The sequence below is a fragment of the Staurois parvus genome, unplaced genomic scaffold (assembly GCF_062004578.1).
Source record: "Staurois parvus isolate SC_StPar_1 unplaced genomic scaffold, SC_StPar_1.0 ptg000520l, whole genome shotgun sequence".
NCBI lineage: Eukaryota > Metazoa > Chordata > Amphibia > Anura > Ranidae > Staurois > Staurois parvus.
The window spans coordinates 555,318-569,276 of record NW_028318316.1 but is presented as its reverse complement, the minus strand read 5'-3'; the positions used below and the strand labels follow the sequence as shown (position 1 = coordinate 569,276).

The window sequence follows — 13,959 nt, the reverse complement described above, 5'->3', positions numbered from 1 at the left end:
AGACTCTTTGGGGGGGGGCTTAGGAGACACTGTGGGAGGGGGAACACAGGAGACTCTGTGGGTGGGGGGACACAGAAGACACCGTGGGAGGGGGGCATGGGGTGGGGGCTTAGAAGACACTGTGGGAGGAGGGACACAGGAGACTCTGTGGGAATGCGGACTTAAAAGATACTGGGGGGAAGGCTTAGGAGACACTGTTGGAGGGGGGGGCAGAGTAAAGTACAGTGGGGGGGGGGATCTTGATGAGAAAAGGACAGGGAACACTGCTTTGGGGGATGGAGAGGCAGAGGACACTTTGTGGGGGGCAGAGAAACTGCTATGGGGCAGAGTAGGGGACACTACACAGTTGGGGGGGGGGTGATGTGAAGGGGGGGCAGAGGACACTGCTTTGCGGAGGGAGGGTACAGGACACTACTGGGGGGGGGGCATACAACAGTGGGGGGGGAGTGTGGTGTGAAGGGAGGCAGAGGACACTGCTTTGGGGGGGAGTACAAAACACTACTGCAGGGGTAGGGGGGCAAAGGACACAACATTGGGGATACAAGACACTACTGTAGTAGGGGCAGGGGGCAGAGGACACTGCATTGGGGGGTACAGGACACTACAGTGGGGAGTGATGTAAAGGGGACAGAGGACACTACTGTGGGGGGGTTAAGCCGCCCCCCAGGGGATCTTTGCTTTGATCCATATTTTCCAAGTAGACCTCAACCTCTGAATGGTTGCCTACCCCTGGTTTAGAGTAACCCCACACAGGAACATACATTTAACCTTATCCGCAAGACCATAGCCGACCATAGATGAATTGAAATTCGTCCGGTTCAGCAGGGACTGGACAAATTTCAATTTATCTATGGGCAGGCTAGTTGCACAGACGTCAACCTCTCGATCGACTTCTGTACAACCAACCTGTCGAAATTTTCTTTGTTCAATCAGTCCCGCTGGCTATAGCTGGCAGCCTCAATCATTGTATTCTCACTGCTGTCAGAATACAATAGCTCCATGGAAGGGATTCCCCCATCAACACAGAATGTGTTGATGGGGGAATCAGTTTTGTTTTTCTTTTAACCTGCTGGTTGAACAAAAAAAAAAAAATACATCACCTATGGCCTGCCTTAGAATTATGGGGGTATCACAAAAGACAACTTTCTTTCACAGAAAGGAAAAGGGTTTTCCATGAACCATAATGGGGGTACATGGTCATTTTACAAACAATAATTAGGTTATATAACTGTAATAACTTGCTATTTCAGAAATATTAAGATACAATGCAGTATTGTTACAGTACAGTATTGTTTCTCTTTTTGGCAGTAGTTGAATATATAATATAAAATGTAAAAGGTTACTTATCGTTTAACCATCAGTTATAATATACAGTATATTCTGTGGCAGCGTCTCACCTTCTTACATTACATAATGATAACTGTAAACTTATAAAAAGCTATATGATGCATTGAGCAAATGAAAAATCCATTACATTTTCAGAATGTATTTCAAGTGTAATAAAGGATGTGAACCTTAAAAGGATATTGAATTCTTAGAAAGACGTAATTTACATTCTGGTTAAGGAACAGTCAGATGTTTTGGTTTTCTATTCAGTAATTTAAAGTGATTGTAAAGGCAGATTTTTTTTAACAAACATTTAATACGTACCTGCTCATTGCACAGAGCAAGTAAGTAGGACATGTTTGTTATTTTAAAAGAAAAATAAATTGACTTTACAAACCCTTTAAGTGCTACTTAGGTATGGTAAATCACAGCAACAAATCAGAATGCTGTTATAGAGTACTTCACTGAAGAATGGGATTTGTTTAAATAAGACTTTAGTTATATAGTGAGTTCAAAGAAAGACATTTCGAGTTTAACACTGCTTTTTGTTTGGTAATAGGGCTTTGACCTCACCACTTTCTGGCCTAATCCCCACCAGATCTAAGCCTGTCCTATCCTTCATCTAATAAGAGCACTCTTATTGGTCACTGAAGCAATCTCATTGGAAGGGAATACTGGCTGGACATAGCTTAAATTGATATTAACCACTTGAGCTCCAGAAGATTTTACCGCCAATCCATTTTTTGCAGTTCGGCACTGTGCTACTGTAACTGGCAATTGTACGGTCATGCAATGCTGCACACAAATGAAATTTATATAATTTTTTTCACACAAATAAAGCTTTTTTTGTGGTATTTGATTACCACTGGGTTTTTTTTAGTTTTTGTGACATAAACAAAAAAAGACCCAAAATTTTGAAAACAATATATATATATTTTCTGTTTTCTCCTATAAAATATATCCAAAAATTTTTATTTAAATCCTTATAAATTTTGTACTCTGTATTTTGTAAAAAATGTATTCTGCTACAAATCTTTGATAAAAAAAAAATCCCAATACGTGTATAGTGATTGGTTTGTGTGAAAGTTATAGCATCCAAAAACTATGGTATAGAGATTGGAATTTTTATTTCTTTATATATTTACTAGTAATGGTGGTGATCAGTGACTTATAGTGCGGCAGGCAATCTAACTCTAACTGCCACTAACATCCCCAGTAACACTAATATAGTGATCAGTGATAAAAATATACACTGTCACTGTACTAATGACACTGACTAGAAAGGGGCTAACATCTAGGGTGACCAAGGGGTTAAATATGTATCTAACAATGTTTAGTGTGCTTAGTGTGCCAGAAACAGCACATCGCTGCTGTATGAAGAGAGCTGTGTTCTCTCATTTGCTGAGCCAATCAGCGGGTCCCTGCCATAAATCACAACTGAGGCTTGTAGTGCAGCCAATGACAGCACAGTCTTCTGGGTCCACGTGCGTGCACAAGCAGACCTGGAAGAAAGCCGCAACACACAGGTACGTGATTGTACCTGTACGAGCCAACCTGTTGCAGTAAATGTACTGCAGCAGGTCGGCAAGCAGTTAAACACTTTTTTGAAAGTGTTACTAAACTCAAAACAGTAAAATCAGTCTGTATATGTAGTAAAGCATGCTTGTTATAATCACTGTGGAACCTAAGGGGCTAATCCTCTACATTGTGTAAAAATGCTGTTTGAGTCTGACTTCTCTAATCCTCCCCTTCTTCCAGTGTCCCCCTCTTATCTCCTGATAAGTCATATCGTGTAGAGTCACTCTGCACATGCCCAGTTTGGTGTGTATTGCTAGAGAGGTTTTTTTTTTTTTTTCTTGAGAGAGTGCATGTTATCAGCACAGGGCCAATCAGCACTGTCCAGACAGAGGTCAGGGGTTCTGCATTCTCCTAGAGCAGAGAAAACTCCTCCTACAAGCTTTAACCAGTGCTCAGCTGGACACTGATAGAAGTCACACGATTGCTCTAACTGCTGATGAGAAAAGGTATTTAGTAGGGATGCACCAACATTTCGGTGGCTGAAACGTTTTGGCTGAAAACACCCCCTTTCGGCCGTTGGCCAATATGAAAAAAGCACCAATACAGGTGTCGTAAAAAACCCACCCCTCACCGCCGCTGCTGCCCCTCGCTGCTGCCGCTCGGTAGTTTGCAGCCTTACCTGAGAAGCCATCTACCAATCCCGGCGCAGGGCATAGAGATTAGTGAAAGAAAGATGGCCTCCACTCATCTCTATGCCCTTGGAGGTCCGGAGCAATGTCACTTCCAGTTCCGGCCATTTTCTTTTTTTTTTAAGGCACTAGATCAATGCCTTTTTTTAATCTAATGCTTTCCATTGCAGAGGAGAGATGTGGGGTCCTATTGACCCCATATTTCTCCATAAAGAGGACCTGTCACTAATTACTTCTATCACAAGGGATGCATGCATTCCTTGTGATAAGAATAAATGTAATTACAATTTTTTTTAAAGGGACAGTGCAAAAAAACCCAAAAACATTTAAAAAAAAAAAGTTTAAAGTGCCCCCCGTCCCCCCCGTGCTTGCACGTAGTGGTGAACGCATACATAGGCCATGTCCACATATGTAAACAGTGTTCAAACCACATACGTGAGGTATCGCCAGGAACGTCAGAGCAAGAGCAATAATTCTCACACTAGACCTCCTCTGTAACTTTAGACTGCTAACCTGTAGACATTTTTAGAGCATCACCCATGGAGATTTGTTAGTACCTCAGTTTCACGCCAATCCACGAGCATGCACAATTTTAAAGCGTGACATGTTGGATAACTATTTACTCACTATAGCATTCTCTTTCTTATTTTACAAAAAATTGGGGTATATATTGTGTTTTTTTACAAAAAATATATATTCATTTTTAAAAACTGCGCATTTCGGTTTCAGCTTTTGTTTTCGGCCAAGTGCATTTTGAATTTTCGTTTTCGGCACCAGAATTTTCATTTCGGTGCGCCACTAGTATTTGGCAGTTTATATTTACTAAATAATTGTATTTCCATGTTCTGTGTACTGTGGGAGGCCATATATAGTGAATGCAGGGTCATTTAGTAACACTTTCAGTTTAAATGATTAGATCTAGACTTACATTTTATCACTTATTCTTGTTCTTTAAATTGTTTCTTTGTTTTTCTCTTGTCCTTGGGGCTCCCTAAAGCCTCAGCCTGTTTGCAGGTGTCTCCTTTACCTAGCTTGGTGATAAGGAGACATCTGTGCATACACCCCGTTTTTTGGTTCTGTGTGCGTCCAGGGACACACCCAGCACCAGAAAGATCACACTTCCTACCCCCTCCTTCCGAAAATTGGAGCTGGTCGCTCTACTGCCCTCAGTGTCTCCTGTACAAGAAGGATGTTTAGATAATGGTCTGATCAATCCTGAAGCCAGTGGTGGTGACAAGGACAGAAGGTAAGTTTTTGGGGACAGAGGGTACATGTACTGGAGCATGTTATACCTTAATGCTGTGAATGCATAAAAACATAAAGCCTATAGCATTACTTTAAAAGGCAGGGCATAGCCCAGTATCTCAATAATTTTGTTCTGTGTAAACTGTATTATCATTTACCATGGTGCATTTGAAGGTGACTTAGTGGAAACAGAATTCTGGGTTATTAGCTACGGAACTGCACATTAGCTCAGGAACAAAGTAAACAGTCAGTTTATTTAGGGTCAGCTCACCCACATCTGATCTATCAGTTTCTGATTCTGGAGATTTCTCCCACCTGACAATTTCATGGGGATTGGCTTCCAACTTAGTTTTGTTATTTATTTTATATTATGGAGAATGGAGAAGGAGGTGCTGGAACATACAACAGTGTGTAGGTATTATTATGTATTATGGGTTAGAATTATGTAAGACCCACAAGAAGCCTGGGGTGGTTCTACCTACCAAGATCCACTTAAAAAGGCAGTTAGATACTAGTGACACTAGAGTGAAACATTCAATGCATTAATGTAAAAAAAAGCCACACTACTCCCCCCCCCACCACCACCACAAAGTGGCTTTAGCGGCTCTGAGTGTGCCTGTCGATGCATACAGCACCGATCAGAAGCCCACATGGGTGCCCCCTTAGCAAATGGTTTGCTTGAGGGGGCTCCCACAAGAAGGAGGAGCTTACAGCATTGGCGGGGGATTCCATGTGAGGTGGTAAGGGACTACTCTGTGCAATGTCATTTTACTCTGTGCAACTGTAAGTTTACCATTTTTTATTTTAAAGAAAAGAAAACGTCAGTGTCACTTTAAGCAACACTTTGTATTTCTATTACGTAGAACACTTCATTGAAATAACATTGATTATCTATGATATAAAAACCATGCGTACTATATTTTACTGTAATTAAGCTTTTTTACCTCATGCTTCTACAGTGCATAGAAATACATCATATTTGCTCTTCCTATTTAGTTGTATTGGAAAATCAGTGTTGAGTAGCTTGTTGTTTTTGGTCACAGTTAGTTTTCTGAATTGATCGGAAGGTCAAAGTCGGTTAGTGACTGACAAGCGTTTTAAGTGTTATGTTAATGAGTCAATTGGAAACATCAGGCTATACACACAGGGATGCAGTTACATTTCCACAAGATACGTTTTACCCATTTTAGAACTTTATGTTAAAGCTGAACTACATGCAATTGTAAAATACATAATTTAACACAGCTCTGTATTCAATAATGTAGATAGGTTCAAAAAGTGTTGGATGTGTTTGCATCACAATGTACACGGATATGAAAAATAGTAGTCTCTCTCACACACACACATGCACTCAGATTGAACTGGATGGACCAGTGTCTTTACATTTAAAGTGTTACTAAAGGTTAATTGTTTTGTGGTAAAATAACAAACAAATTATACTTACCTGCTATTTGTAGTGGTTTTCCACAGAGGAACCTGCATCCTCCTCTTCTCGGGTCCCCTGCCAGTTCTCTTGGCTCCTCCTTTCTGTTTGGTGCCCCCATAGCAAGCAACTTGCTATGGGGGCACTTGAGTAGGCGTGTTCCTGAGCTGCTGCTCCGTGTGTCCATTCACACATGGAGCCGCTGCTTGTTCCCCTTCTCTCTCCTCATTGGCTGACTAGCTGTGATTGACAGCAGTGTGAGCCAATGGCTTCCACTTGCTGTCTCAGCCAATGAGGAGGCAGAGACCCGGGACAGCCGAGGCTGTCGTACACATTGCTGGATCGCGATGGGGCTCAGGTAGGTATTGAGGAGGCTTGGGCACTGCTGCGCACAGAAGGTTTTTTTACCTTCATGCACAGAATGCCTTTAACTGCTTCACGACCGCCCTATAGCAGAAGTACTGCACAGCAGAGCAATGCAAAGCAGCTTGTCTTCCTAGTAAAACACACACAGCACACTGTTAACCCTTTGATCACCCCAGATGTTAACCCCTTCCTGCCCAGTGTCATTAGTACAGTGTCAGTGCTTTTTACTATTGCTAATCACTGTATTAGTGTCACTGGGAAAGTCAGTGCCAGTAAGTCAGTTCCCCCCCAGTGTCAGAATGCCTGCCGCAGTCCCACAATAAGTCGCTGATCGCCACCATTACTAGTAAAAAAATAAATAAAATAAAAATTCCAGTTTATATACCGCCATTTGTAAACGCTATAACTTTCACGTAAAGCAATTAATTTACACATATTGGGATTATTTTTTAGCAAAGACATGTAGCAGAATACATTTTGGGCTAAATTTATGAAGATATTTTATTTTTAAAAAATTTTTACTGGATATGATTTATAGCAAAAAGTCAAAATATTGAAGGGTTTTTTATTTCAAAATTGTTGGTCTTTTTTTGTTTGTAACGCAAACAAAAACCCCCCGTACAGGTGATCAAATACCACCATACAAAAGCTCTATTTGTGGGAAAAAAAAGTACATAAATTTCATTTACGTACAATGTTGCATGACCGCGCAATTGTCAGTTAAATTAATGCAGCGCCTTATTGCAAAAAATGGCCTTGTCAGGAAGGGGGGTAAATCCTCTGGAGGGCGAGTGGTTAAAAACCACTTTAACCTTACCACCTATGTAGCTTGTTAAAATGTATTTTTTAAATGTAAGCAGTGCAAGTACCTAACGTTTGACTTGATATCGGCTTCTTGCAACCCAATCTACAACAGTGCTCAGACTGGGAGAGGAAGACGCAGCACAAGAAGCCCATCAGTTGTGCTGCAGCACTCATCAGTGTGCTGCTTATACTTTCACTGTCACAGGCTGGAGGTGGGACGAGACCTGCACATATTCCTTTTTCTAGAAAAACTAGGTCTTCTGCACTGCCAGACAGGGCTGTACTGTTTGATAGAACTGTGGAATCCTCAAAAATGGATGCATAGAAATGCAAATCATCTGGCCGGTAAAACAGTTCCTACAAATGTATTTCACCTGTGTATTTTGATTTTTGCCTAGAGTTCAGTTTTAAGTGTATTTAAGTGTATAAGTTTTAAGTGTATAATATAACGCCTTTGTTAATAATCCTACAGACTGTACACTACAGTTGTTCCTAAAACACAGTTGTTCCTAAAGTGTTATTTAAAGTAGTGATTATTGGAATATAGCATCTGTACTGCAGATCTGGACAAATCCAAGGAGCCAATACTCCTAACTGCTCTATTGACGTCAATGGAAATACTCATTCTCTTGTTCCTTCAAAGTTATTCCTGGCTTCTAGATTGGAGTGACTAGCTTCTGCATCCCAGAACTACTGTATAATACAGGAATCCAATTGTTATAAAAGGTGTCTGCTGTTGCCCATAATAAACAAATTGGTTGCAAAAAAACCCCCCAAAAAACATAAAAATCAGTTAACGGAGCTATCAGAGCAGGGGCGGACTGACCATTTGGAAACTCGGGCACTGCCCGAGGGCCCGTGGTCAGTAGGGGGCCCCATGAGATGCCCCTGGTACCTTTTTCATAGGCTTTTTTGAGTTTGGGCAAGAACACAGGGCCCCATGATCCCCATTTTCCCGGGGGCCCCATGAGTAGTCAGTCCGCCACTGTATCGGAGGTTTGTTAAAACTGGTGCACTCAGAATCTGGTACATCCATGCATGGCAGCCAATCAGCTTCTAACTTCAACTTGTTCAATTAGGCTTTGCCAATAAAAACTGGAAGCTGATAGGTTTCTGTGCAGAGCTGTACCAGATTTTGCACTCTCCAGTTTTAGTAAATAACCCCCAGTATGACTATATACACTGGTGGATGCAGTCATTCTTTGACCAGTTTTTCCATTATGATTGATAACTGTCCAAGGATATCACAGTTACATGGGGTAATAGTTTGTTTTCTGTACTTTCTTATTTTTTTCTTAAACTATGTCATTTGATTAGCTTTAGTTTTATTTCAGCTTTAGGCTCAACTTATTTCCTCTCAAATGTGACTGTAATTAAGATTTTAAGGCCATATGGTCTGCTGTGTTTTGGTGTTAGCCCTACTAGCTGAGCATTGATAGATTATGTTGTGTTAATGGTATTCTTTAGATATGCTATGTTTGTGTGCACTTTTCAGCAGTTAAAAGTTCTCTGTACTGTTTACTTTTTTAAATGAAGTGAGATGTTTAGAACTAGTGTTGGCATGTATGTACTATCAAAGTTTGGGTTATGTTTACTGCAACTATATAATGAATTTCTTTTGAAATGAAAATGATTTTTCCTGTGTCTGGTAAAATAGAACAATCCCGCATGACATTATGTGATATTTATATTTTCATAGCATATGCTTGATGGACCATCTGAACAAATATACATCCTCCTTACGTGGGCTTGTTGTAAAATGGTTGTTGCCAGTATGGGAAATGTATTTTACTTATTGTATACAGCTTGCTTAGTGAAGATTTACTGATACAATTTAGCTGGCCTTTTTAGTTTACATTCCGGTTTTTGTCATAGGGGAAATGTTGATAAAACCCATTGGCATATGTAAAAAACAACTAGAATGGGTGTTCTAGTTGATGGCAATTGCCTGCTATCAAAATACTCCACATATCAGCCAATCACATTTCTTTACAGCTTGTGCTAAGTTAGGAATGTTGGCCACAACAAATTCAGAAGCTTTGCTATGCTGAATGGGGTAGAGATGGTGAAAGGGGTTCTCCAGGTTCAGAGACCATTGGTTTCTATGTCAAGCAATTCATGGACATCAGGGAGGAGCCTTGTACATGCCAACATGAGCTTGTGGTGATTCCATACTACAGAAAAGTTTGTAAAAACAGTTTTTAGTCCAGATTTAAAGAAATACAGTAGTTAGGCATTCCCTTGGGCAGGCTGGCCATGTGGCTTTTCACAGATACCAGTGTTCTGGAAATTCACAGCATGAGATTCCTATGCATTACATCACGTTTTCAATCCCTTCCTTATGGTAAATTTGTGCTTGAAGACAGTAAGGATGCAGTAGACATGACTCATATATATATATTCTTAACATCTAACATGAACTCAGAGGGCTCCCAGTCAAACCCCAAACAATGGCAATATACGTATTATTGTAGGGTCTTCTAGTGTTCAGAACAGTACATTACACATGTGATTATTAAGAGGCATTCTTAGTGCCTCATCAAAATCCTTGGTACACCATAGCGATTACATACTGTATGCTTTTCTCTCTTTATTAAAGCTGCTTTCAAGGAAATCTGTCCAGGTGGAATGGGTTACACAGTCCCTGTGCTTCGAGGACCAGCACCTGTTAGACCATATACTGTACAACCTCCGATCAGAACAACACTTCAAGCGGTCATTACAAAAGAAGAACCAGTAGAAGCTTTGTCTGTTTCACAGAAAAATGCTCCAGATCACAATGGAAGAGAAGGTAAGTGAGGAAATGTACAATTGTTTATTTACTCAATTTTACTGAAAATATGTAATCTTCTGAGTAGATATTTTTGTAGTGCTACACCTGCAGGGGCCACTGATTTTAACCAGTTCTTCCCCATTACGTATAGAGACTGCCCTCTCCACACAAGCAACAGTCCATTCACACTGGTTCTACTGAACAGTCTAGGAGGATGTCTTTTTAAGGTTTATTGCTTGAAGAAACTTTTAACAGGAGAGGGGTTGTACATAGGGTAGTTCAAAACACTCAGTAATAGCTAGTAGTTAGAGGACAGTCTCTTCTAGTAGTAGTAGTAGCCAATGGTGAACAGTCCAAGGCCCTACAGCTGAAGACCAAGGGGAAACATTTTGGCCATCTGGTTAATATTTAGGTATTGTGTTTTGGTATTTTAATTCAGCAAGTGTGTTTACTAACTTTACTTTATTTTATCCTTCTCACAGGTTTGGCTACAACAGATCAGGTAATGTTCTAAGAAATCTGTATAATTTATTTCCATAATCAGTATCTACAGGTTAGGAGGCTGATTTATAAAGAGTTTCGATAGCCATTCGACCAATGAAAGTGCATGTACATTTGTCCTTTATAAATAGAGGAGTGGTATGTTAATGCATTCTAAACTGTACCACTTAATTGCTACATCCATAATAATGTAACTAAAAAAAGGAGGAATCACAATCTCACAATCACGATCTCACCACACAATTATTTATGACAAATAATGTAATGGTATTATACCAATAGTGGGGATAATGAATCAGCAACTGTATTGATCATGAAATTATGTGCATATTGTTTTTAATATATATCTCAGCTTGAGTGATTAGCTGTCTTAATATGGATGTAAATAAACAGTATATTTTATGAAGTATTATTATTATTATACAGGATTTATATAGCGCCGACAGTTTGCTCAGCGCTTTACATTATGGGGGGAGACAGTACACGAGACAGTACAGTAACAATACGATTCAATACACGAGGGGTTCGAGGGCCCTGCTCCTTGGAGCTTACAATCTAGGAGGGAGGGAATAGTAGTACAGGAGGAAATAGCTGTGGGGAATGGAGTGGGAGGAAAAGTGGAGGAGTTCAGTAATTAGCTGAGGGCTGGGTAGACTTCCCTAAAGAGATAGGTTTTCAGAGTGCGCCTAAAGGTGAGCAGAGTAGGTGATAGTCTGATGGATTGGGGTAGGAAGTTCCAGAGGATGGGGGAAGCCCTGGAGAAGTCCTGGAGACGAGCATGGGAGGAAGAGACCAGGGAGCTAGAGAGTAGGGGGTCTTGTGAGGAGCGGAGAGTATGTTTTGGGTGGTATTTGGAGACAAGATCGGTGATGTAGTTTGGGGCAGTATTATGAACAGCTTTATACGTCAGTGTTTTGAATTTTATCCGTTGGACAATCGGAAGCCAGTGGAGGGATTGGCAGAGGGGGGTGGCGGATACGGAGTGGTTAGTAAGGTGGATGAGTCTGGCCGCAGCATTCAAGATAGACTGATGCGGGGATAGCCTGCGGTGAGGTAAGCCGATGAGGAGGGAGTTACAGTAGTCAAGGCGTGATATAATAAGGGAGTGAATGAGTAGCTTAGTGGTTTCCGAGGTTAGGAACGGTCGTATTTTGGAGATGTTGCGGAGGTGAAGTATTGTCAAGTTCCCTTCTTAATTGCCAGTAGCGTTCAATATTTTTTTTTTTTGGTTTCATGATATGTTAATGCATTACATTAACCGCTTCCGGACCATTCGCTGTAGATCTGTGGCAATGGAACAGCCCAGCTGCGCTGGGTCACATACATGTACGTAATCCAGCATTTCCAGGTAGGGGCATGCACCTGCCGCCCTGGCTGTGTTGTCATTTGCAACAGCATAAGCCGATCATCAGGTCCCGACCAAAGATTTATGGCCAGGACCTGCTGATCGGCTGAGTGAATGACAGAACAGAGCCCTGTGTTGGTAAACAACACAGGGCTCTCTACAAGTGCACCAATGTGGCTGTTTTTTTTTCTCTCTGATGTCAGTGTCGGTCAGTTCCCACAAAGTGTCAGTGTCAGATTGCTTGCTGTGAGGGCACCCAACAGGATGGAGGGGCCAGGAGTGTCGACGGGGGACCAGACTGTTCTGTGCAATACCACTACACAGAGCAGGTAAGTATGACATGTTTGTTATTTTAAAAAAAAGACTTTAGTCTTTAAGGCATGCCAGTGAAAGTAATGAAGTAAAACCCTAAAGTGCCAAAAAGTGGATGTGACACTTCTTTTGTAATGCAATCCACCACAACAAACTACTGTGCATTGTGGTGCACTGCATCCAGTTGAGTTGCCTTAGTGTGTTAAAGTGAATTAACCAGTAACGTAGTAATGTATGCTGGATGCATAACTGTCTTTTGTTTTAATAAGCACATTACTATAACATGTTAGTGTAAATGGGCCCTATCTGTTTGTATTGGTGTTCGTGACGCAACTATGCCAGATAATGGACTCTCTAAAGTCAGTTATTATTTAAAACATGGAGTAGATCTAGTAGAATACTAGTAGAGTATTCAACAAGACTTCACAATATTATTTTGTGCTGTACTTATTATATTTATTTGTCCTTTTTAAGTACCTTGGAACTGGAGTTAATAAGCGACCAGTGGATCAGGGGCAACCTCAGCTGTCACCTGGAATTTCAACAATAAACTTAGGTTCTCAGTATCCAGGTAAAACATAATTACAAAAACATGTGCATGAAGTGCTTTGTCTGCTTTAATGTCTGTGCTTTAGGACTGTTAGAGAATGAGAGTAGAACAGGGGTTTGTCTTTTCTGGGATTTTATGTGACAAACACACAGGTCCCCAGCTTCTGGTGAGGAATTGGCGAATTTGACAGGTACCCGCTGCCTAGGCAATCGGAAGCGGAAGTTGTCTTCGCCCCCACCCTCCCCTACGGGACAGCTGGGCGTCCACACTGAAGATACCAGCGCAAGGGAGCAAGGGCGACCGGTGAAACTGGCTGCTGTGAGTACACCGCTGGATTGTGGAACAGGTGAGTGGCTGTTTTTGAAAGTTGGTAGCTACACTTCTTGTAGCTGCTGACTTTTTTTTTTGTTTGTTTGACTGGAGTTCCATTTTAATTGAACAAATTGAAGTTAGATGTTTGGCTACCATGCACAGCTGCACCAAATTCTGTGTGCACCAGTGTTAGTAAATCTCCCCCACAGAAAGAGGATTGGTTTCATGCAGAAATTAATAAAGCAAGCCAACAGATAAATTCACATTCAAAATACATGTATGAGAACTACTGTACTTTGCCTGGAATAAATTCTGTTCATCCCCTTCTGAGATTCTCAGATCTTTGCCACACTGAATAGCTATATGTGAACATCACCGATGTTTGTGTCACCTGCCTACTTACTGGACACTGAATCAACAAAGAGATGTTGCTCATTCATTTTTTTATTCATCAGGCAAGTGCACAGGGGCATCAAAAATGGTTGCTTCATGCAACAGTTAGTGTTACTAAACCCACAACAATAAAATCAGTCTGTATATGCAGTAAAGTGTGTTTGTTATACTCCCTGTGGAACCTAAGGGATTAATCCTCTGCATTGTGTAAAAACGCTGTTTGATCCTGACTTCTCTGATCCTCCCCTTCTTCCAGTGCCCCCCTCTTATCACCTGATAAGACATATAGCATGGAGCCACTCTGCAAATGCTCAGTTTAGAGTGTATTACATTTTTTTTCTTGAGAGAGTGCATGTGATCAGCACAGGGCCAGTCAGCACTGTCCAGACAGAAGTCAGGGGT

General features: G+C 41.1%; 1 protein-coding gene across 6 annotated transcripts in view; it reads left to right on the top strand.

Moving 5' to 3' along the window:
• The window catches only part of LTBP1 (latent transforming growth factor beta binding protein 1), a 496,680-nt gene that overhangs the window by 387,723 nt on the left and 94,998 nt on the right, over positions 1-13,959 (top strand). For all 6 annotated transcript variants that reach the window (XM_089690181.1, XM_089690179.1, XM_089690180.1 and 3 more), the window contains 3 exons: positions 9,971-10,162; positions 10,627-10,646; positions 12,777-12,873. In XM_089690181.1, coding sequence (XP_089546307.1) covers positions 9,971-10,162; positions 10,627-10,646; positions 12,777-12,873 — 309 coding nt within the window. The remainder of the gene's footprint in view (positions 1-9,970; positions 10,163-10,626; positions 10,647-12,776; positions 12,874-13,959) is intronic.